Below are 23,570 nucleotides of genomic sequence, written 5' to 3'. Positions count from 1 at the left end.
GGGATGTGCCGTGCTCTATCCCTGACCTTGTCTTGTGCCCTCCGCGCTTCCCACCACAGGGGCCGGAAAGGATTCGACATCGCCCTCAACTTGCTGTTCGCCATGGCATTCCTGGCCAGCACATTCTCCATCCTAGCAGTCAGCGAGAGGGCCGTCCAGGCCAAGCATGTGCAGTTCGTGAGCGGTGTCCACGTGGCTACTTTCTGGCTCTCGGCTCTGCTGTGGGACCTCCTATCCTTCCTCGTCCCCAGTCTGCTGCTGCTGGTGAGCTGCGTGGCGCTGGGGCCTTTCCCCTTGCGTCTGGGGTTGGGGGGAGCCTGCAGAATCACCCTGGGCTCCCAGCAGGTGCTGGCGGCTCCACCCCCGCCTCCATCTGTATTCACGCCCCAACCCCTCCCTTCTTTGCGCCCCACCTCCCGTCTTCGCGCCCCACCCCTCCGCTCTTCAAGCCCCGCTCCTTTGGGAGGTGGGGCCTGGGGGCTGCTGGGCCAGGACTCACGCACCCTGTCTGTGCCGCTGCAGGTGGTATTCAAGGCCTTCGACGTGCACGCCTTCACGCGGGACGGGCACGTGGCTGACGCCCTGCTGCTGCTCACGCTCTACGGCTGGGCCATCATCCCCCTCATGTACCTGATGAGCTTCTTTTTCTCCGGGGCAGCCACTGCCTACACGCGGCTGACCATATTCAACATCCTGTCGGGCATCGCCACCTTCCTGGTTGTCACCATCATGCGCATCCCAGGTGGGCGCCACGAGCCCACCCCCTCACCCACTCCGTGACCCGCAGAGCTGCTCAACCAGCTGGCACCCTGGCCAGCCGTGCTGCAGCCGCTGTGCCCAGCGGCCCTGCCCCACGGCACCCGCACCAGCAGGAGAGCAGGCCCGGTGCCTGATCGCTGGGGCAGGCGCAGCTGGGCTGCATGGGGAACTCCGGACACCAGCTCTTCCTGCACCGCCCATGCAGGTGCAGTCTGTCTTCCCACGCTGACCGGCCTGTGCTTCCTCCCCATAGCGGTCAAGTTAGAAGAACTTTCCAGAACCCTGGACCGTGTGTTCCTGGTGCTTCCCAACCACTGCTTGGGCATGGCGGTGAGCAACTTCTACGAGAACTACGAGACCAGACGGTACTGCACCTCCTCCGACGTGGCGGCCCACTACTGCCGGAAATACAGTGAGTGTCCAGGCCTTACTCCGGACAGCTGAACCCCTTGCAACCACAAGGGCCACCTCAAAGGTGAAGCCACCAAAACGCAGGCAGTGCTTGGGTTCCCATGTGGCTGTGACACGCCCTTAGAGGCCCAGCGGACCCCACCTGTGCAGCCTTCACCCAGGGGTTGTACACAGGCAGTTCGGAGTCGCAGAGAGAGGGCTGGAGGGGCTGGGACCCCCGGAGGGGAGGGGCGCTCCAGGCCACGGGTGCAGCACCCTGTCCTGTGTTGCACAGACATCCAGTACCAAGAGAACTTCTACGCGTGGAGCACCCCCGGGGTCGGCAGGTTCGTGACCTCCATGGCTGCCTCAGGGTTTGCCTACCTCACCCTGCTCTTCCTCGTGGAGGCAGACCTGCTGTGGAGGCTGAAGACCTGCCTGTGTGCCTTCCAGAGGAGGCGAGCACTGGTGAGTGGCCTGTCGGGCTCTGCAGGGGGGCACCCTGCCACTGAGGTCAGCCTTCCTTGGGGCCACTGCGCAGGGAGTCCACCGGCAGCGCTCACAGCGTCCCCTGGGGCTCTCTGAAGCCATGGGTCGAGGGAGCCTGGGGCCTTGGGGATCTTAGTCTCCCCGGAGACCTGGGTACCCTGGCGCCCTCGTGTTTGTCACATATGTTTCCTCCCCAAACAAAACGTGCCAAGACAGCACTTGCAGGGCAGGTGGCCCCAGGACTAATGGGGCGAAGACACTAGGCTTTTCTAAGGAAAGGGGTGTGTGTCTCCTCGGGGCCAGTGTCAGCCCTGATGGCCGCCCAGCTCTCCTTGTGAGAGACCTGAGTTGGCCCGCGTGGGGCTGAACTGGGCTGAGCGGCCTGGGAGCCCTCGAGGGAGCTCATCCCGGCGGTCTCTTTTCCAAACAACTAGACAGAATTGTACCCCCGGACGGCGGCGCTGCCTGAAGACCAGGACGTGACGGACGAAAGGAACCGCATCCTGTCCCCCAACCTGGACTCCCTGCTGGACACGCCTCTGATCATCAAGGAGCTCTCCAAGGTGAGGCGGCCCGCCCTGGATAGCCCCGCCCCCGGATGGCTCTGCTCCGCCCCACCTCGGCTGGCCCTGCCCCCGGCCAGCTGCCCCCGCCTCCTCATGGCTGTGTTCTCCGCGCACGCGCAGGTGTACGAGCAGCGGGCGCCGCTCCTCGCCGTGGACAAGGTGTCCCTCGCAGTGCAGAAAGGGGAGTGCTTCGGCTTGCTGGGCTTCAACGGAGCCGGGAAAACCACGACTTTCAAAATGCTGACCGGAGAGGAAACCATCACCTCTGGGGACGCCTTTGTTGGGGGCTACAGCATCAGCTCTGATATCGGGAAGGTGAGTGCGGCCAGGGAGGCAGGGATGAGGCTGGCCTCTGGCTCGAGGCTCAGGGACAGCAGGACGAGGCAGTGGCCACGGCCAGAGCTAAGCAAGTGATGGAGAGAGGGGTGAGGCTATATCAGGGCGCCCGGGGCCGGAGGAGACCAGGCGCGGCAGGCGGGCAGGCTGAGACTGGGTCCCCCCCAACCCCGGACTGGTGACATCTCTGGACCTAGGCACAGAGCAGCACCCACAGAACTCTGCCCTCTCAAAAGGACTCCAGTCTGTGTACACAGTGATGGCAGTGGTGCCCTGGGCCATTCAAACCAAGAACCAAAAGCTGGATGAAAGGTTAACCTTAAACCACGTGGTTGAGATCATGGAAGAGTGAGAGGCTTAGTGGCGACCCCCAGCTGGAGTCTGCAAGCAGGGGCCACCCCTGCACAGAGGCCACTCTGGCCCCTGAGACTTGGGCGTGTGTTAAGGACCTTATTGTGTGTAGGGGGCAGAAATGAAGAGCCACGCCTCTGGGTTAGCATGAAGCAGGCCATCCTGCTCCCGGGGACTGTGGACAGTACCGCGTGTGCTGAGTATGGCAACGGAAGGAGCAGAGAAGGGCCTGTGCCTGGGAGCGACAGCATGTGCTGAACCGGCATCAGGGGCCCCCAGTCAGCCATGCCCCGACCACAGCACGCAGAGCACCCGCTCTGCAGGAAGGCTTTCATCCTGGACCTCCGAGAACCCCTCACGTAGTACTTCAAGGCCTGAACAGCACACAAGCAAAGCAGACAGAGGAGACCCCATGCTGTGGCTGGAGCCCACAGACACCAGAACTCTGTAGGGGTCAGGCCCACCACTTTGGATTTGCAGTTACCAGACCTAGATTATAAAACAACTGTGTTTCCGGTGTTCAGAGAAATCAACAAGATTAAAAAGGCATGCAAGGAAGAGAGATCTATAAATGTGGTCCAGGGAACGCAGGCCAGGGTGAGGAGCCTGAAACACGTTTACTCTGCGCTCCAGTTGGAAGGGAGAGAATAGGGAAGAGATAGTAACTGCCACGGTCACAGCCAAGAAGGTCTCCAAACCAGTTAAGAACATATCCTGGAAGCCTGAGAACCCAGAAGAGGTTAAAGAAAAAGAAATCCCATCTCTGGAATCCACAGAACCCAGGCATGTTTGTGCCCACCAGCTGCCGAACGTGGCTGGAGCTGGAGGCCAGCCATGCGGCGTTCTGGCTTTGCCGAACGTGTCCACTCACCTGAGACCAGCTCTCATGCCGTCTTCTTAGGCTACACCCCGCCCCAAAGGTGTTGCCAACAAACATCTCTTAACAGAGGGAGAAAAAGAAGGTCCCAGCACACGTTAGGTGTTTGTTAAACATCCGATGAACCACAGAGTGGATGTCTCTCAGCTGTAAAGCATTGCATAGACACGGTCACTTTGTACAATCAATGTATTCCTGTAGCTGTCCACCCCCTTGCTGCCCAGGGTAGACCGGGCTTTGGCCAGTCTCTGACCCCTGGTTGGGGGGTAGTCTGGGTCCTAGTGCTCCCAGCCCTCACTGAACCAGGCACACCTCTCTTAGTGTCCCCACTGCAGTGCCCCTTGGCCAGTTCTGGCGGAGGGTAGTGCACCAGCTGAGGGACCACCTTGGAGAGATCTCCTGAGAGTAGGCTTCTGACCTGCCACCTCCCTGCTGTGCTCCAACCCCAGGTGCGGCAGCGAATCGGCTACTGTCCCCAGTTCAATGCCCTGCTGGACCACATGACGGGCCGGGAGACACTGGTCATGTTCGCCCGGCTCCGGGGCATCCCCGAGCGCCACATCGGCGCGTGCGTGGAGAACACGCTGCGGGGTCTGCTCCTGGAGCCGCACGCCAACAAGCTGGTCAGGACGTACAGGTGTGCCTCAGTCCCGGTGACCCCAGACCTTCCCAGGGTGGGGCTGGGGTATCCCTTACCATAGAGCAGGGGGCACATGGGTCAGGGACTCCCACCCGTTGTTCCATGATCCACAGGGATATGGCAGCAAGGCTCAGGCAGTGCTAGATGAGAAGGGCTACCCTGCAAGTACTCCCCACTGGAGGCACTGCCGGGCCCCCAGTCAGGCCCCCTTGGGTGCAGACAGGCAGTGGTACCGCTCTCTGTGGGTTGCAGGACGGCTCCCTAGGCACAGCTCTTAAGGGCCTCCTGCTTCCACCTTGTTCTCCTTCCCGGGGGCTCTGCCATCCCTGGGCTCCGTCCTCTGCTGGGACCTGGGACCCCACACTAACTGTCAGCCTCGCCTTCCCCCACGTCCCTTCGGCCTTAGCGGTGGCAACAAGCGCAAGCTCAGCACCGGCATTGCCCTGCTGGGAGAGCCTGCGGTCATCTTCCTGGACGAGCCATCCACTGGCATGGACCCTGTGGCCCGGCGTCTGCTCTGGGACACTGTGGCACGGGCCCGAGAGTCTGGCAAGGCCATCGTCATCACCTCCCACAGGTTCAGCCAGGACGGGGGCTGTGGGCTGGGTGGGCCAGGAGGGGCTGGGTGGACAGAAAACCTGTTAGCCTCCGGTGAAGAGTCTGTGAGGCGAGTGGGCCACACCCTGAGCATGGGAATCAGGAACAGCTTGATCTGGGCGTCAGCACTTTCCCAGGTGCACGGTTTTGGCGTGGAGGGCGGGCATCAGCATTCCCCGCTGCTGTATCAGGCTCCGCCCCGTCTTCCCAGCATGGAGGAGTGTGAAGCCCTGTGCACCCGGCTGGCCATCATGGTGCAGGGTCAGTTCAAGTGCCTGGGCAGCCCACAGCACCTCAAGAGCAAGTTTGGCAGTGGCTACTCCCTGCGGGCCAAGATCCGGAGTGATGGGCAGCAGGAGGCCCTGGAGGAGTTCAAGGCGTTCGTGGGCCTGACCTTCCCAGGTATGTGCTGCAGAGGGCGCCATGCATCTGTGCATCCCTGAGCACTGGGCTGGGAGTCATGATTCCGGGGCCAACGCCACCCTCCCCCCGGCCGTCCAGCCTGGCCCTCAGGGACATGGTCTCTGCTTTGTGCAGGCAGCGTCCTGGAGGATGAGCACCAAGGGATGGTCCATTACCACCTGCCCGGCGATGACCTCAGCTGGGCGAAGGTGAGCTTGGGCCCCAGCAGGCCCCCAGCAGTCACTCCTTCTCCAGTCAGCTCTTTCCAAGGAACAATCGCTTTCAGTTTCTGCTCTAACACTCACCCAATACTTACTAGGTTTGGGGTGTTTGTAGCCAAAATATCTGAGATGGGGGAAAAAATTGGATGGAAAAGGGAACTTGCAGAGGGGCCACAGCTGGGAAGCGTCAGGGTGGGGAGTAGCGCCCAGGCCCGCTCACTCCAGGCGGGGGTGGGATTTCTGGTGCCCTTCCCACCTGCTATGGCCAGAGGACTCCCAGACCCACCGGGGTGCCGGGCCCTGCCTGGCTGACAGCGGCTTCTCCACTCCCCCAGGTGTTTGGCGTTCTGGAGAAGGCCAAAGAGAAGTACGGAGTGGATGACTACTCCGTGAGCCAGACCTCACTGGAGCAGGTCTTCCTGAGCTTCGCCCACCTGCAGCCACCCACCGAGGACGCGGGTCCGTGAGGAGCCAAGCGCCCGGTGGGCGTCCTCTCCCTCCACGCCCACCCCGCCCCGCACCTCTCTTCTGATCGCTGTTCTCTACGATGGAGATGAGAATCAAGGCACAGCATGGACCGGGTGTGTCGCTGCCCTCGAGCCGAGAAGCAGCCCAGGCAGGCCTTCGTCTCAGGTGGTCCCAAGCCTGCTCTCCAGAATCTCGATCATCTGTGCAGGCAGGCCACAGGTCTGGGCGGAGGGCGCAGCCACACCCCCACGTTCGCACCTGGTGAAGCAGGAGGCCAGCAGGCTGGGGCAACCAGCTTATGGGCTGCCTGGGTATGGTCAGTGGGGTGCCCGTCGCCATCCCCAAGGGCCACGTGGCCGGATTAGGCGCTGAGGTCTTGGCTCCCAACACGGCTGCGTGTCCTGGGAGCCCCTCTCCAGAGAGTGTGGACGCTGCACCAGACAGAGCCAGCCCTGCACCCAGCGTCATCCCACCGGCGTCTTCCAGGGGGACGCCACGGGCCGGGAAGCCAGTCGGGGACCACCTGGGGCCCAGTGGCCGTTCGTGGAGGGCGCACCTAAGGCGCAGTGATTGTCTGGGAAATAAAGGCTGGGAGGGAAGGCAACCGTGGTCTGTGAGTCAGGAGATGGGCCCGCAGCCCCAGCACCAGCCAGCCCCAGACAAGCCTCCTATATCAAGTTCTGGATGAGAGCAGGGGGAATCCTGGTGGTCCAGCAGTTAAGACTCCACACTCCCAATGCAGGGGGGCTCAGGTTTGATCCCCGGTCGGGAAACAAAGATCCCACATGCTGCAAGGCATGGCAAAAAAAAAAAAAACAAAAACGAAAGCAAGAGCTCGTTTTTCTCAATTTGCAGTAAATTTACAGAACTCACTCCTGTGGAAGAAGCCTAAACTACAGGTACAAAAGCAGGTTGGATAAATGGTCACTCGACAGACCCTCCATCCAGGGTGAGGAATGAGGAAGGCAGGGTTTGTGGAGGAGGGTGCGGATCTGGGTGAGCCAGGGGCCTCTGGCTCCAGGGCTGCTCGTAGCCTCAACACCATTTTCCAGAAGTGTCGTCTTCAGCGTCAGCTCCTTTTTGGTGGGTGCATCCTTATTTCTTACAGCTTTCTAAATTCCTGTGATTTGAATCTCTGAGCCTTTTACAGTCCATTAGAATTCATGGGCTTAGAAAAGATTTGGTTTTGTTTCATCTGGTACAGTTTCAACTTTGCATTTTTATTAGTCTCTCAAAGTTTATGAATGCTGAAAATAATTTCCAGTAGCTGTCACTCCCTTTAAGGATCTTCAAAACATTCTCATTTAGTTACATGTTATAAAAAAAAAATTACACAAAGGGGTCGTTGTGGCCCTGAACGTTGCCCGGCAGCAAACGTCCGAGAGGTGGGCTGCAGCTTGTCTGCAGGTGCGTGGCTGCTGCAGCCTGGTTGGGTTTGCCGGTCCTGAGCAGAGGACAGAGGCCAGCAGGGCATCCTGGCCTTGTTTTTAACCTTAACCCCTACACTAAAAATTCAGAAATTCATCATTTTTCCCTCACACAAAACACGGTGTGAGGAAAGGTGCTCAGGACTGAAGGACAGCATGTGTGAGGCACATACACTGCGATCAGACGGCACAGGCCCGGGAAGAGGTGAGTTTGCTGATGGGAGATGAGGTGGAGACGCGCAGAGGACACTGGCAGGATGAAAGCGGGGCTCTGGTGATCCGAAACCCCGTCAGCAGGTGTGGAAAGGAGGGTGTAGGCACAGCCTAGCTGCAGCAGCAGGGACCAGAGGGGAGGCACACGGCAGGTGGGAGACAAACCACGCTGCACAGAGCTCTGGCAACTGTAGGGGAGTCACTTAGGAGACACCCCAAGAGCCACAGATGGGTGCCACTGTTAGGGTCCACGTGGCACCCCCGGGTCATCTGCGAGGCTGCTGGGAAACCAGCATTGGAGCCACGTGTCCTCGAAGAACCAGGATTAGGGCCTCAGAAGCCCCCACGGCAGCCTTGGTGGTTTGCTTTGAGCTGTGGCAGCTCCAAGCCCAGGGTTGGGGGCAGGACCCGCAGGTTCTCCAACAGGAGTGTCAGCCTGTTCCCCCCACCCCCACCCCCGGCATTGTCCACTCTACTCATACCTCCCAGTCCAGACAGTCCTAGAGACACTGGCCCCAAATGGCTGCCACATCCTCCAGGGCCGAGGTCATGCCTTCCTTCTCTGCACGGCCTGGTCTCAGCTCCCAAGGGCTAGAAATCGCCACAGGGCTGACAGCCAGGTCTGTGGAAGAGTCCTGCCCACAGTGTGCCTCAGCTGAGACCATCGGTGGGCACAGGGGCCGTCCTTCAGCCTGACGGCCGCACCCAGAACCGAGGGCCCTCAGGAAGGAAGGGGGGGCGATCGTGCCTGGGGTCGGCGAGTGGGCCTGAGGCCGAGCCCCTCCTCTGCCTTCACCATGGGGAAGGGCTGCCAGGCAGACGGTCACCAGAGCAGCCCCTATGGAATGAGACTGCACTAGGCCTGCTGCACACACCAGAAAACCACACCGCAGGGGTTTACAAAGGACAAGAGTTGATTTCTCTGCTGAGTACAAAGTTCAGAGAAGGCAGGTGTTCCGTCACCGGTGGTCAAGGTATCAGGGAGCCAGACTCCCCTTCCTGCTCCATGGAGGTATAAGCCTCCCTCCTCAAGGTCACTTTCCAGGGTCCAAGGTGCCACTGAAATCTGGGATGAGTGAGCAGGAAGCAGGGGGCCGAGCAGAAGGGCAGAGCTCCTGACTGTTACATGCTCTGTGTCCCTGTCATCGTCTAGAGTGCAGGTCCATGGCCTCACCAGATGCAGGAAGCTGGGAGACACAGTCTTTTATTTAGACAGGCACCCTCTGCCAAAAGAACCCCCGATACCAGGAGACAACTGCAGTCTCCACAGTGACAGTGCTGGGCAGGCTGCCTCATAGAGGAAGTGACCCCCCCACCATGACTTCACTGTCCACCTGGGCTGATGAGACACCCCCTCAAGCCAGGAAGACCCGGGTGTGGACACTCTGCTGGTCTGTGGCCAAATGCCAGGGTCCACTTCCCCACCCCACCCCTGCCAGAGGGCCCTAGCCCTGGGGCTGCAAGGGCTCAGAAAAGCAAAACAAACTGGACAGTTTCTGGGCAAATTCCAACCCCAAATCTTTAGCCCAGCACTTGAGAGGAAGCCAAGGTCACCCCAGTCAGGTGACCTTGGGGGACCCCTGTGCCCAGACTCACAAAGCAGCAGAAAGACTGAGGCAGAGAAAGCCCAGCAAAATGGGGGAGGGAGCCAAGGTCAGCACCTCTAGGGGAAGGCTGGAAGGCAGGTCCCAGGCACTCAGAGACTGGGAATGACCACACAGGCAGTGGAGGAGGGGCCACCCCTGCCTGCCTGGGCTGGAGTCACCCCCAGCCCAGCTGAACTCAGTCTGGTCCTCGAACAAAGAGGTGGTGGAGTCCTAAGGCCCCAGGGCACTCAGACTTGACCTTTGTGGGGCCAGAGCCTGGGAACGACGGCAGGGGGTGAGGGGTGGGGGTGGAGGGTTCCAAAAGTCCAGACCACAACTAGACTGCTAGCTGCGGCAGTCAACTCCTGCGGCTCCATCTGAGGGACACCCCACACCAGCTGCTGTTCAGTTCACCTCTGGGGACCAGCGCAATGCTCATGGCATGAGCTAGCAAGGCCCCCGGGACCCCCACACCCACACAGATCGGTCAGTGTGAAGGTGAGTGCCACCCACCCTCATCAACACCCCGCTGTCCAGGCTAGAGGTCCAAGCTACACCTGCAGAAGGCCCATCCTGGCTTGAGAGGCTAAACTCCACCCGTTTCTGCATCAAGGAGAAGACCCACAGGGGCGCCACGAGGTACCCCCAACACCAAGTTCAGGGTTAGGTTGTTCACCTGACTCCGCAGCTGAAGCCAGCAGGCCAAGTATACAGTGTCCACTCTCCAGACACAACGCCCCACTCCCTGAACCCTAGCTCAGGCCTGACCCCAAGCTCCTGAAGTCCCTCTCCCTTCCCCAGGAGAGGGCAGGGCACCCTAAGGAGGGTTCAGATAAAGGTGGGCCAGGAGGCTGCCCAAGGAGGGGCATCAGGATGGCAGATCCCCGCAGGAAAGACAGCCAGGAGGCAGCACAGCACCGGGCCCAGAGTCCCATCGCGCCTGACGGGCACACATGGCCTGGGCTCCAAGCTGGCGGCACTGAAGCTGGGGTCGGGTCCGGGGAGTGGGGGCCCTGCCTTCCTTCCTCAACACACAGGGCTGCCCAGGCCCCACTCCTGGGGCCCAGCCCACACCCCACGGGTGCCAGCATGAGAGGCCTCCAAGGTCGGAGAAGCCCCAAGTCCACTGGCTGCAGATGGCCAGAGCAGGCCTGGAGCCACAGCGGCTCACCCAGTGATGGGGCACACCTGCCCCCTTCTCTGGCCGTGCCCTCCCTGTGCCCTGCCCCAGGGTAGGCAGCTCAGATATAGTGATACCTGGTGCACCTGACCTCCCCGGGGCAGAAATGGACATGGGGTTCCAGGCATGAAAACCAGCACAAGCCCCCAAGCCCATCACTCAGCGGCCCCCGGCCCCGCAGCCCCTCCTTTGGGCAGTCTGTCTCTCGCAGTAAGGGGGTGCTCAGGATTTGAAACCCCCATACCATGGAAACACAGAGCCAGGGAGGCCTCCCCACAACTACAGACCCTCACAGCTGGCTGGCTCTTTCAGATCCAGCCTGGCTCCCGAGACGGACAGGCCGGCACCTCCCCCTCCAAGGCTCCTTTGGGGGTTGCAGGCATTCACCCCTACAGACAGGAGTCAGTCCCCCTTGACCCACCCCCTCCTCTGATGCCTCTCCCAGGGTCACCGATACAACTGCCCTGACCCCACCCAAACCTCTTTCTTCTGCTTGGCTGGACCATGCCTGCCCTTGGCACAGAGTCTGTCAGCAGTGGGCAGACATGCTTCCTTGACGTGCTTTACAAGTGGATGCAAATGCCTGCTCAAAGCTCCTGTGTGGCCCTTGTGACCTCCAACACAGCCCAGGCACTCCCTGGCCCTTTCAGTGTGCAGGGTACCAGCCTGGAAGGGCAGACACTGCAGAGGCTGCCAGACTCATAGCAGATAAAGGGAGGGGGACAGTATGCCTTGATGGGGGCATGCTCCTCAAACTGAGTGCAGCCCTACGTTATCAGCAGGTGGGCCTTGACCCCGGGGGTTAAGGGAGAGGGGCTCAGGATACTGACCAGGGCCACAGGATGCCTATGGTCTGGAGCTCCAGGCCTGGGGCTAGCTGCCCAGGGCCCTGACCAGGGAAGCCCTGCCCACCCCATCCATCAAACCTACACCAACCACCTCCTGAGGTCCCCAAAGGCCACAGCTTCCAGGCCTTCAATCTCCGTGGCCTCAGCAAGTTGGCACTGGGGGCTGGGTGGAAAGGAACCCAGGGCTCCTGGAAGGCTGGGGTTGGGGGACCTCCAGAGTTTTATTTTCTCATGTTCCTTCCGAACACATCCTGCTGAGTCTCAAAACGGCAAAAGCCAAGATGCTCAAAATTTTAAAGCTCAACAGCTGATAACACACTTGATAATGAAATCAACAATATTTAGAAACAAACTGGATTAAATTCGTAAGTGAATAAATCATGCTTTTACATTTAATATAAAATGTGTTAAAAAAAATTTACTTGCATGCCGAATTCTATTACTCTAGAGCATTAACAACAACAAAAACCCAGATTCCAGATGGCTGTGTCTCCACCCTCCTTCCACCATGGTGATCACCGGCTTGCCCTGTCCCCACTTTGGGTGTCACTGTGTCCCTGGGCAAAGGCTCTGGATTCCAAGCCTTCCCAGACCCCCCTCCCCAAACCTAAATGCAGAGGGGAACAGGGACCCGGACTGACCGCCAACCCCCACCACCCAGGGATGCTGGTGCCAAGGCAGAGGACACAAAAGGCAGGCTGCCCACCCCCCCACCCCCGGAACTGTCTTCCATCCCCAACTCCTCAGATGCCCCTCAGCCCAGGCTAGTTTTAGGGGCACACTTGACACCTTGGACAGGGCCAGAGGAACTGGATTAAGGGAAGGGGCCACCATCCACTGGCTGGGAAAACTACATGGAGAAAAAAGCAGTGACTCGATTTCAATCACAGATCCATCCATCCATCCGGAGCCACCAAGCCCCATGTTGGTCTGTCTTGTCTTTTCCCCTGATATTTGATCCATCTCCAAGCTACACTGGTTCCTTCCCCCACGAGGGCCTTGAATCTGTTCCTTTCTCTTCCTTGTGGGACCTACCTGTTCACATGCCCATCAAGAGTGGGAGCGCACCTTCTCTCCCCCCATTGCTGCTGCTGCTAAGTCGCTTCAGTCATGTGCGATTCTGTGCAGCCCCATAGACGGCAGCCCACCAGGCTCCCCCGTCCCTGGGATTCTCCAGGCAAGAACACTGGAGTGGGTTGCCATTTCCTTCTCCAATGCATGAAAGAGAAAAGTGAAAGTGAAGTCGCTCAGTCGTGTCTGACTCTTAGCGACCCCATGGACTGCGGCCCACCAGGCTCCTCCGTCCATGGGATTTTCCAGGCAAGAGTACTGGAGTGGGGTGCCATTGCCTTCTCCGCTCCCCCTACTAACAGTCACGAAACGTTGACTGCCTGCCAGGCGCTGCTCGGAGAGGGGAGGGACACAGCGGTAAACACATCCGCAAGCCCTGGCCCCCTCAGCGCCGGGTTTTACTCCGACAGCCTCCTGCCTGGTCCTGGGCCTCTAACTCTCAGCTTCCTGCCTTTGCCAGAAGGCTCTGACAGTGCAGGATGAAGCCTTGGCGCCGTATGTTGCACAGGTTCTCTGTTCCTCCAAACGCTAGACTCCACCTTCCTAGCCCCGGTTTCTTCCAAGGAGCCTTCGCACCATTTGTTCCTTCTGCCGGACATGCCCTTCTACTGCAGGCCTCAGCGGCAGGGTCAGCGCCTCGGAGGCGCGTTCCCTTCTGCACACTGTCTTCCACCCTGCCTTCTGCAGCCCGCTCGTTCTGGCTGCACTACCCGCTGCCTTGTCCTCCTGGTACAATTCCGCCGGCACAGAATCTGCGCCTGCAGCATCACCCCTCACGCCATGAGCGGTAACTGCACGAACCCATCCCCGCAACTGCCCTGCTCGCGAAGCCACCACCGCCCTACGGGTGCCCACGGCAAGCCGCCAGAGCGTGCAGCACCTGTGCACCCTTTCTCCAACCCCGCCGCCGGGCCGCCCGGGACCCTCCACGTAGCAGCCGGGTCGGGAGCCCAGCGACCTGGGACGCCACCAGGCCCGCAGCCCGCCCGGTGCGCATGCGCACGGAGAGGGGCGGGCCCGCGGCCGCCTTAACCCTCTCCGCGCCAGCCAGCAAACTGCTCTCACGAAGTAGCCCTCGCAGCCCCAGAGAGCTGCCAGCTTGATGGCCCCACGAGGCGTGCAGCCCGCCCGGGGGAGCCCCGGTCGACCCTCCAGAGTAAGCGCCCCGACGCGTCTCTTCCTAAACAGGCCTTGGCCCTTTAACACTCTCGCTCGCGCCCATTGGCCGAGGGGCTCGACGTCATCGCTGCGCGCCGGACGACCGCTCCTTCCCGCTCCCTAATCCTGACGCCAGAGCCGCGCCGCCCTCTGAGGCTGAGAAGAGCGGGAGGAGGTCGCGGCGGCGGGAAGATGTAAGTACCGGGAATCCGACCCCATCCGAGCTTTGGGACCCGCCCGCCATGTTCGGCGGGGCGCATCGTGGAGCCGGCCTGCTCCTTGGCCACGTGGTGGTGACGGTGGGGCCTGTGGCGTCGCTCCGGGTTTGAGAAGAAAGAATGTGGCCCGGGGCGGGCTGAGTGGGAGGCGCCGAAGCTGCGGCCCGGAAGTGGTCGGGGCCGCGGCGGGCGGAAGGGCGCCCTCGTTTCCTCGGCTCTGCAGCGGGACCAGTGAGGCCCGCGGGATTCGGAGCGGCCGGGAACTCGGCCTCCGCCGTCCGGGCCCTCTCACCGGGCTGGAAACCCAGGCCCGCAACGCCGGGCCCTGCCCTGGAAGCGCCCGCGGCCCGGCTCCTGGACTGGGGAGTTGTGAGTGAACGCGGACGCGGGGTGCTGAGGTCGCGTGCGGGGCCGGGGCCGGGGCCGGTGGGTACGAGATGCGTTTTGGGAGCCCCTGGGTGACCGACTGACCCTCCCTTTGAAGCCATTAATTTCAAACATCGACTCCACGAACGTCTGCGGGGTTCCTGTGTGTCGTTCCCGGTGCTAGCCCTTGGGGATACGGCCCCTAATGTCTTGGAGCCCAGTTTGACGGTAACCCCAAAAGAGAGGATACGGAAAGGTTAAATCGACGGAGCAGAGGCGTGGCCTTTTCCAATCTCTCATGAATTGTGCCTGAAATGTACTTGTAAATGGAGAAGGTGCTCCGAAGATGTGAGCTGAAACGCCATGTACGCGAGATATGACTAATTGTTCTCTCCTATTTTTGGCTGTTGGACGCGCACCTTTCCAGAGGATGGGGGAGGTAACCACGGTCCTGTTACCTGCACTTGTGTAAACATAATCAACCTTTGCTTTCTAGCCCTCTGGCCACACCCAGAAAAGCCTTCCTTTACTCTGGTCTTAATTGAGTTTTAAGAATAAACGCTGGTGCTTGTTTTCACAAACTACAAAGAGCAGATCTTTAGGACTGGGGTGGGGCCCTGGAATATGTATTCTAGGTCAGCTGTGTAATAAGGTAGCCTCTGGCCACACGTGGCTACTGAGTACTTGAAATGTACCTAGTTCAAATTGATGTGTTTAACACGCTTAGCATGGGGAAGCATGGATATTTTATTAATGATTTTGTATGCTGATTGGTGAAAAGATGATGTGTGGGGTGTAGTGTGTCAGATAAATACATTACTCAAAGTTAACTTCATCTGTTAACTAATGCTTTTTTGGAACGTTGCTCCAAGAAAATTTTAGAGTACTCTTGTAGCTGGCTCTCTTTCTATTGGACAGTGCTACTCTTGGTGATCGTAATGGGGGCAGTCCAGGGACCCCTGCTGATCATTCAGAGGCTGTGTGACTTAAGAGCCAAGAGTTTGCCTCAGAAAAGCCTCCAAAGCCTTTCTCCTAATATTAGCTAACATCTGTTGAGCCTTAACTAGGTCCCCAAGACTCTTTTATCGGTTACTTTTGTTTATATTCTTGACAGCTATGAAGTGTAGGAACTGTCTGTCTCTCCTTAATGCTGATGAGAAATTGAGGCTCGGAATGATTAAGGGATTGATACAAAGACACAACAAAGCTTTGAATCAGACCCCAAGCAGGGGAACTTCAGACTCGTAAGCACTGAATTATACTCACTATTTGTCCAAGCAAGCCCGCTACAATGTTGCTTAGTGTTACAGGCACCTTACTGAGTGTCTGTGGTGCCTTTTTTCTTTTTTAATTTTGGCTTATTTTTGTGTGTATGCCCTCTCATTTTAAGACATAATGTCTAAAAAGACTTTATAGCCCTGGAAAAGAACAGTGCACTCTTATTTGTTTGTCCACAGCTGGGCACTCTTTCTTGAGTCAGAAATTTATCCAGCATTTTGGCAGCACTGCGCACATGGAAACAGGATTCCGATTGGTGAGCTGTGTCCAGGTTACTTACAGGAAGGTGAGATAGGAGTAGTTGAGGCTAACATCCCGAGATCTTTGCTTCTACAACTCAAGCAAATTGCGCAAAACCTCACTGGAAATACTTAAAGGCAACAGCCCCAGGAAACAGAGCACATAATGAATTAATAGTTTGTTCTTGAGTAGTGTTTACTGATGACCTTTTACTGAGTACATGCTGCAGCTCTGGAACTTAGCTAAACCCTTACATGTGAATGCATCCATTTCCAAAAATGGGAGCATACAGAAAAGCTGAAAAAATTTAGTGCACCAAATAGTCACAGAACCACCACCTAGATTCTACAGGTTACATTTCTGTTATGTTTTGTCTCACTTTACTACTTTTTAAATGTTCATGGGGGACGTTTCATTTGTTTGGTTATTAAATGTTTTGATACTGGTACCAGTCACTTGAAATGGTTTTTGCTTCCAGTCATAATATCTATCCAATGTATCCTGCAAAGATTCCAGCAGTGAAGCGAGGTCGAATCCTGTCACTTAGGGTTTGCTCTGCCTGCCAATGTGCTCCTGTAGTGTCTCTAAAGGACTGTAGAGGGCTTACCGCAAAACTGGTGAGAAACGGGCATTGTACTACCTGTCAAAGAACAGGACCCCACCACCCACACCATTGCTTAAGAAAAAGACAAGCTGAGCCGACAGTTCTTCACGTGTCTCCTGTGGGGGCAGGATCCCCTGAGGAAATGGACCCTGCCCAAGTGTTCCTGGCTTGGTAGATGCACACTGCTGACTGTGTTCCTTGTTGCCTGCTCCTATGCTCAGCTTTTGACTGCAAAGTAGATTTGTTGCCTTGCCAATTTACTCTGTGAATCCTTTTATCTTGTTATTAGGCTGCACTTTGGCGTAAATTGCAATCGATTAGGGATCGTTTCTCAGACTCAAGTTAGACGTGAGAGTTCAGATAAGTGAGGCCGCCATTGCTGCTTTGAACACCTCAGAAGGGGAGAATGGATTTATCAGGAGTGAAAAAGAAGAGCTTGCTAGGAGTCAAAGAAAATAATAAAAAGTCCAGCACTAGGTAATCCTTCTGTCAGATTTTTCTAGTGCTACTTTCGGGGTGCTCGTTGTTAGGGACCCGCAGAAAGGGGGACATTGGAAATATCTTGAATTTTACAGTGAAAGTGTCCTAAGCCACAGACCCTTTTGCTCTGTGGTGGCCTGGGGTTTCTGTAGCCCTTTGCATCCCCTTTTGGGTTGTGCTGTGGTTTCAGGGTTCAGCCCAAGGGGCATGTCATCTCACACTCTCCCTCACTGTCCAGGGCGCCTTCTCCCACCAAACGCAAAGACCGCTCTGATGAGAAGTCCAAGGACCGCTCTAAAGATAAAGGGGCCACCAAGGAGTCGAGCGAGAAGGATCGTGGCAGGGATAAGACTCGGAAGAGGCGCAGTGCTTCCAGCGGGAGCAGCAGCACCAGGTGGGGCTGGCAGGTCAGGGCCTTGCCAGGGCCTTACTTCCAAGGCCATGGCCCTCTTCTTTCCCAAAGAGCCTGCAGAGTGTTCTTTCTTTTTATTGATAAAGCACTCAGATTACTAATTTATGGCAGACTGGTTTGGGCTTTGCTCTGATCATACAGAGGACGGTGTTGGTATGTTTGGTTGTTTTCTTTTTTGGAGGCATTAGGAATGCAACATCTTGAGTTATGCTTTTTTCTCGCGTGCTTTTGATTTGGAGTTGTGGTTGGATCATCCTAGCCTGGCTCTTTCCTTTTCCTTTTGTTGAAAACCAGCCTGTGTCAGTCAGTAGCTGCCTTCCAAGCTGAGCCGGGGGCTCTGATTTCCCAGACTGCTCCTTTTCCTCCCAGTAGGCAAGGCTTCTGTGTAGGTAGGAAGCAGTCCTGTCACTGCATGGTACATATGCTGTTTCTGTCCCTGCAAGGGCTTTGTTAGGATGGGGCTGGAGGGTGTCCGTGGGTGCTGGGGAAAGCCTTGAGGCTTGAGAATACGAGCCCAGTGGTTCCCCTTGACTTGTCTGCAGTGAGGCAGCACTGCTTCTACCGGTGACCCCTCCCTCTCGGCCCTCAGGTCCCGGTCCAGCTCTACCTCCAGCTCAGGCTCCAGCACCAGCACGGGCTCCAGCAGCGGCTCCAGCTCGTCTTCGGCTTCGAGCCGCTCGGGAAGTTCCAGCACGTCGCGCAGCTCCAGCTCCAGCAGCTCCTCCGGCTCCCCGAGCCCTTCTCGGCGCAGACACGACAACAGGCGGCGTTCCCGCTCCAAGTGAGCCCCCTTCCAGCCCCTCTTCTCCACGGGGGACTGGTCAGTTCAGGGGATTACCTCCAAGACTCATGAGTTATCTGGGATCTAAGTTTACAGACTGGGGCTATAAGATTACCATTAGTTATTACCAAAGTAGACCAAAAAAGGAGTTTCACTGTCTTAATAGGATTTTGTATTTTTCAATTAGGTCCAAACCACCCAAAAGAGATGAAAAGGAAAGGAAAAGGCGGAGCCCTTCCCCTAAACCCACCAAAGTACACATTGGGCGGCTCACCAGGAATGTGACCAAGGTGAGGAATCTGCTTCTGTCCAGTGGACATTGGGGTGATTCTTGCAGATGTTTAAAATGGAAAATGAGAAGCCCGCCTCTGCCAGAAGGTAAACGTAGAATGCAGCATTTCTGGGGGCTGAGTTGGTGGCATGTGACCAAGTAGAGCACTGGTTACTTCCTTTTAACAGAATATATTTTGTGTGTGTGCTTAGGGTGCTGAGGGTGTGGTCATTGTGTGGCGAGTTCTCTGACTTCTACACAAGTGAAGGGAGGGTGAGCCTAAGTGACCCTTCTTCCTCCCTAGGATCACATCATGGAGATATTCTCTACCTATGGGAAAATTAAAATGATTGACATGCCTGTAGAAAGGATGCACCCCCATTTGTCTAAAGGCTACGCCTATGTGGAGTTTGAGAATCCAGACGAGGCTGAGAAGGCGCTGAAGCACATGGACGGAGGTAAGTCCAGCCTTGCTCTGACCTGTCCCAGACCAGCTGCCCACCATACCTGGTGTGATGAGAACCGATTTCCAGTCTGGCTGCATGTGAGAATTTCCTTGGAGCTCTGTCAAGATTCCAGTTCTTACTCAGTGGGTGTGTCTTTACCAAAACCATGTTTTACAGAGCATTATTCTTGAAAAAGTATTCATCAAATATGAATATATTAGCATTTTAAGAATATTTCAATCTGTTAAAACTTAAGGATCAAATGAACGATTTTTTTTTTCTTCACAAAGTATTTGACTATAATGAAACATTTTTATATGGGAATGTTTTCTTTAATCCTGAGTTACTTTCTGTTTTGCTAAAACTTAGCATTTTTAAGATAACTTTCTAAATCCACAGATTTTACCTCTTCCTAAAATGCATCCTAACTGTTGATGACGTTTACAGCCACTTTGTATTGGCTTTGACACCCTTTGAAGGACTGAACATTTGCCAGTTGTTTTGCATCTCGAATAGGCAGCATTTTAAGGAGTATAGGTTTCGCTGGACCCTTGCTGCTTCTGTCCTCCAGGCAGCTGAGCTGAGCCAGGAGTGCCCGAGCCCCACGTGGGCTGCCAGGCCGAGTGGGGGGAAGAGTCTGAACCCCTGAGAACCTTGGCATCCTTGGAGGCCCTTTTACATGTTTGAAAGATAATTGCCCTTGAACCCTGGTAGAGTTTGTATAGTACAAAATTTTCCTTGGTACTTCTCTCAATCTCCTTAAATCCCCCTGGAGTATTTTTAGGAGTTCAGCATAAACTGGGATCTGTCACTGTGCAGGCATCAACTCTTATTGAGTCACGCCTTTGTTTTAGAGATTGTCAGTCTTGTGTTTGATGGAGTCTGAGCACTTGCTAAAAATTTAGGAGGCTTAGACACATTCAGGATGTGTGTGATGATAAATATTCCACCTTGTCTTAAGATTCTGGTAGGACTTTTTCTCTGTCTCTTTGTATTGTGCGGAATGGAACCGATCAGTCTCCAGAAAGAAATGGAAGGGCTTGGTTTTTACTGGCAGGTAGCTAGAGGATGAGAGAAGACAATGGCATCCTACTCCAGTACTCTTGCCTGGAAAATCCCATGGACAGAGGAGGCTGGTGGGCTGCAATCCATGGGGTCACGACTGAGCAACTTCACTTTCACTTTTCACTTTCATGCATTGGAGAAGGAAATGGCAACCCACTCTAGTGTTCTTGCCTGGGGAATCCCAGGGGTGGGGGAGCCTGGTGGGCTGCCGTCTGTGGGGTCGCACAGAGTCAGACATGACTGAAGCGATTTAGCAGCAGCAGGTAGAGGATGACCTTTCTCCTTTTTTTCCCTTTTTTTTTCTTTGTTGTTACATAGTCAGTGCCCATGCAGTACCTTAACCAGGAATAGCTTTTGGCCTGGGCCTCCCTGGTGGCTCAGATGGTAAAGCGTCTCTCTGCAAAGCAGGAGACCCGGGTTCGATCCCTGGTTTGGAAAGATCCCCTGGAGAAGGAAATGGCAGCCCACTCCAGTATTCTTGCCTAGAAAATCCCATGGATGGCGGAGCCTGGTAGGATACCGTCCATGGGGTCGCAAAGAGTCCTACGCGACTGAGCTACTTCACTTTCACTTTCATGGGCCAGGGCCACCTTAGGCTGTATCTACTTAAGCCTTTCAAGTATGTTCTGAACATAGGTGCACATCTTGGATTTGTACTGACTTGAGTCAGTACCTCAGAAGTTCTCTTGAAAGCAGAAACTGAGAAGGTAGAAGAGCCTGCCACCCACCCTTGGGAACACACTGGCTGTGCTTGGTGCCCTGGGATTGTTGGGTTTCTGCCTCAGTTTCCTTCTTACTTTCTCTCCCTGAGACCCTGCAGGCTCCTCGTGCCCCATTCTGAGCTGCCTCCCCTCGCAGTTCTGCAGTTTCATTCACCTGCGTGGCTTTAGTACTGGCTGTGCACAGACTCCCCTCCCTGAGGCACGTTTGCATGCTTTCTTTAGACAGACTTGAAGTCTCCTGAATATCCTGTCCTTTGTTTCTTACCCCGAATTAGTTCCTTCTTTGTCTGATGCAACCCTTCCCCCCCGCCTCCACCCCCAAATCACAGCTCATCCGGACACCTGGTGCCAATCATCCTTTACCTGACCCATTAGCGGGCTCCCAGGATTGTCCCTCCGTCATCCCTGAGTTCTTATAATTTCACCCCATCTCTGTCCTGCTGAAGCCCAACTGGTCTCCCCGCTCCTCTCTCCTGCCCCCTTCCCGTTGCTTGCAAGGATGACGTCCAGGGGCAGCACCCGCTTCCAGCTCAGGGTGGGAGCACAGCCCTCCCCTCGCTAAGCAGGCTCTGGCCTGTTCTTTAGGTGCCAACCTGAGTGGGCTTCCCCAGAAGGCTATCCAGCGCACCGAGATGGAGTCCTGGGTGGGGTCCTGCCCCCGTGGGTCTCCTGATGAGACCTCCAGTGAGAGCGATCATGAGCTGCTTTTTCTCTATGACCAGAGTGCGTTGTCCTTGTTCCCTCAGACTCCTTTCTGTCTTGCCCACCAGGGTAGGTGCTTGTTAGATAGGGATTTTGTGACTCTACCCTTTTTTCAATAGGACAAATCGATGGCCAGGAGATCACTGCCACCGCTGTGCTAGCTCCCTGGCCCCGGCCACCGCCCCGGAGATTCAGTCCTCCCAGGAGGATGCTGCCGCCGCCTCCTATGTGGCGCAGGTCACCCCCGCGGATAAGGAGAAGGTGGGTCACTCTGGAGTTTCATAGGGGGCTGATTAGGACCAGTTTCCCTGTATTTATTGACAAAACAAAGTGAGGGGGCAGTGACTTCAGGGCCTTGTCCAGCCCTGCCTGCCCCCTGATGGGGGTGGGGAAGCAGCATGGGTACTGGTGGCCTTGGAGGTCTCAAGTTCCTTCCAGCCCGGGAAGGGCAGAGCTGCCCGACTGAGGGACCCACAGAGGTGCGGCCCCTCCCTGCCCTCCCTGAGAAGACCCGAAGGGTCAGAGGAGTAGGGAACAGCCTTGGCAGAGGCCGGGGTTGAGCCGTCCCTCTGCTAACGCTGGCCAGCTGCACCGCACGGCCCGCGGAGACAGAACCCTTAGTCTCCGGAATGGTTCCGGCTTCCCCAGGGCTTCTGTCGGCGCCACCCAGAGGGATCTAGCTGTGTGACTGGCAAGTTAGAGCCATGCCGCTCTGTGTGAAGGCGGCTGCAACCCTGTAGTCTTGGGCGTGGGTTTCCGGGTTTCCCCGTCTGACACTGTGTCTCCTCTCCCCGCAGGTCACGCTCCCCACGCCGTCGCTCGCCCGCGCGCCGTCGCTCCCGCTCGCCTGGCCGCCGCCGCCACCGCAGCCGCTCCAGCTCCAACTCCTCCCGATAGGCGGGGCCCGGAGCTCCGCCCCTGCGACTCCCTCCCACTGCTCTTGTTGGTTTCCAGAGGGGTCACAGGGAAGAAATCCCTCCCTCGGGGCAGGCTTCAAGGTGGAGGCAGCGATCAGACGTCTCCCCAGCGGCAGGGTTCTAGCGGCAGGAGTGTTGTGGGTCTGGGGTCGTGCTTGTAAAGATGCTCTCCAGTTTTCTAGCTAGAGCAATTCCACGTTTCTAGTTCCTGAGAGTCAGTTTAGTGGCAGAGCCAGCAGGGGTGAGCAGGGGACTCCAGGTGGGGGGATAGCCCCAGCCTGGGAGCCCATTTTCCCATTCCACAGATGACCTGGGGCCAGTCTCAGGGCCCCACAGGAAACGCATGCTTTTAGGCAACTGCTATTCCTGTTAGCCTGGCCCAGCCTGAGTCCTCTTCTAACCTCTAGGGTCAAATACCACCCCCACCCCCATCATCTGCCCAGAACGGTTCTTTACACACGTAGCCGTGTGCAGGGACACACACAGAGACCCCCTCTTTCTGAAATTGTTGAGAGCCAGCTCTGCCAGGTCATCACAGAACCCCACCCTCACCCCAACTCCACTGTGTTGGTATTCTTGGTGGTCTTGCTGGTTACCTTGGCAACGTGTACATTGCTTTTTCAGCTTTTATTGTACAGTCAGTACTATAAATTTTGTTTTGAGTTTTGTAACTTTGTAGCATTTTAGATGATGTTGTGTTTGTACTTCGTTGTGTAGATTAAAAGAACTGTGTTGAATAAACCTAGGATTAGAGTGCAATGTCTCCCGGGTTCACTGCCTCCTTCCTGCCCCTTGCCCCCAAAGGCCGCGTCAGTTGTGAGGGAATTAAACACAATTGCCTAAAATAAATGTTTGGTTTCATTTCCAAAGTCATAGCTGCAAAACACTTTAACCAGGAAAACTTTGAAAGTGTTTATCTTAGTTCCCTGGCCAGGATCCTGCCTCCTGCCTTGGGAGCACAGTCTTGACCACTGGACCACCAGGGGAGTTATCAACTGTGTGTTCCAGGAGCCTTGAATTCTGCCCGACCAAAAAGGTGGATTTCATTCACTGCTGTGTTAGATGGCCATGGAAAAACTTCCCCACTTCAAAAACGGGTTTGTTCCAGAAGGAAGAACGCTGAAGACATAATGCCTTGGCCCTGACTGTGTCCAGCGTTTTCAAACTGCATGCCAGCACAGTGTGTGCTCAGCAGGGTTGAGGGCAAAGGGAAGCTGCCACCTCCTCCACCCCCAGGAGGAGCCCCGGTGAAATGAGCTGCCTCTTGAGAAGGTGAAAGGTCAGTTCTCTGTCACCAGGCTGTTCTGCCCCCGGCTAAGCTAGCAGCTGCAAATCTGGTCGCCAGCAGGAAGTGGCGCTCTAGTGCCCACGCTCTGCGGGGTGGCCGGAGCCAGGTCCCCGCAGCCCCTGGCCACCGCTGAGCGCAAACCTCTGGCTCCGTGACTTACGTGCAGTCGCATCTACCCAGACGTCCTGCTCCGCGGAGCCC

At 56.6% G+C, this 23,570-nt stretch overlaps 2 protein-coding genes across 11 annotated transcripts in view; both read left to right on the top strand.

The window, feature by feature from the left end:
- The window catches only part of ABCA3 (ATP binding cassette subfamily A member 3), a 41,291-nt gene extending 33,996 nt beyond the window's left edge, over positions 1 to 7,295 (top strand). For all 8 annotated transcript variants that reach the window (XM_042239709.2, XM_060406305.1, XM_060406304.1 and 5 more), the window contains exons 24-34: positions 60 to 264; positions 523 to 742; positions 1,013 to 1,171; positions 1,445 to 1,617; positions 2,073 to 2,201; positions 2,325 to 2,519; positions 4,218 to 4,405; positions 4,815 to 4,985; positions 5,217 to 5,407; positions 5,543 to 5,616; positions 5,964 to 7,295. In XM_042239709.2, the coding sequence (XP_042095643.1) occupies positions 60 to 264; positions 523 to 742; positions 1,013 to 1,171; positions 1,445 to 1,617; positions 2,073 to 2,201; positions 2,325 to 2,519; positions 4,218 to 4,405; positions 4,815 to 4,985; positions 5,217 to 5,407; positions 5,543 to 5,616; positions 5,964 to 6,095 (1,837 nt within the window). In that variant the 3' untranslated portion in view covers positions 6,096 to 7,295. The remainder of the gene's footprint in view (positions 1 to 59; positions 265 to 522; positions 743 to 1,012; positions 1,172 to 1,444; positions 1,618 to 2,072; positions 2,202 to 2,324; positions 2,520 to 4,217; positions 4,406 to 4,814; positions 4,986 to 5,216; positions 5,408 to 5,542; positions 5,617 to 5,963) is intronic.
- Positions 7,296 to 13,713: 6,418 nt separating this feature from the next.
- On the top strand, positions 13,714 to 22,844 carry RNPS1 (RNA binding protein with serine rich domain 1). Of its 3 annotated transcripts, none has more exons than XM_027961155.2 (8): positions 13,714 to 13,773; positions 16,575 to 16,762; positions 17,004 to 17,159; positions 17,767 to 17,958; positions 18,146 to 18,248; positions 18,534 to 18,687; positions 21,284 to 21,425; positions 21,962 to 22,844. In XM_027961155.2, exons 2-8 carry the CDS (start codon positions 16,692 to 16,694, stop codon positions 22,059 to 22,061), a joined length of 918 nt encoding a protein of 305 aa, XP_027816956.1. In that variant the 5' UTR covers positions 13,714 to 13,773; positions 16,575 to 16,691; the 3' UTR covers positions 22,062 to 22,844. The 3 variants fall into 3 exon arrangements, with proteins under 3 accessions (XP_027816956.1, XP_004020767.2, XP_027816958.1); XM_004020718.5 differs by having other exon boundaries at positions 13,714 to 14,166; XM_027961157.2 differs by lacking the exon at positions 16,575 to 16,762.
- Positions 22,845 to 23,570: the final 726 nt, after the last annotated feature.

Source organism: Ovis aries, chromosome 24 (genome assembly GCF_016772045.2).
Source record: "Ovis aries strain OAR_USU_Benz2616 breed Rambouillet chromosome 24, ARS-UI_Ramb_v3.0, whole genome shotgun sequence".
Lineage (NCBI taxonomy): Eukaryota > Metazoa > Chordata > Mammalia > Artiodactyla > Bovidae > Ovis > Ovis aries.
The sequence above is the reverse complement of the archived record's forward strand: the minus strand, read 5'-3'. Positions and strand labels throughout refer to the sequence as shown.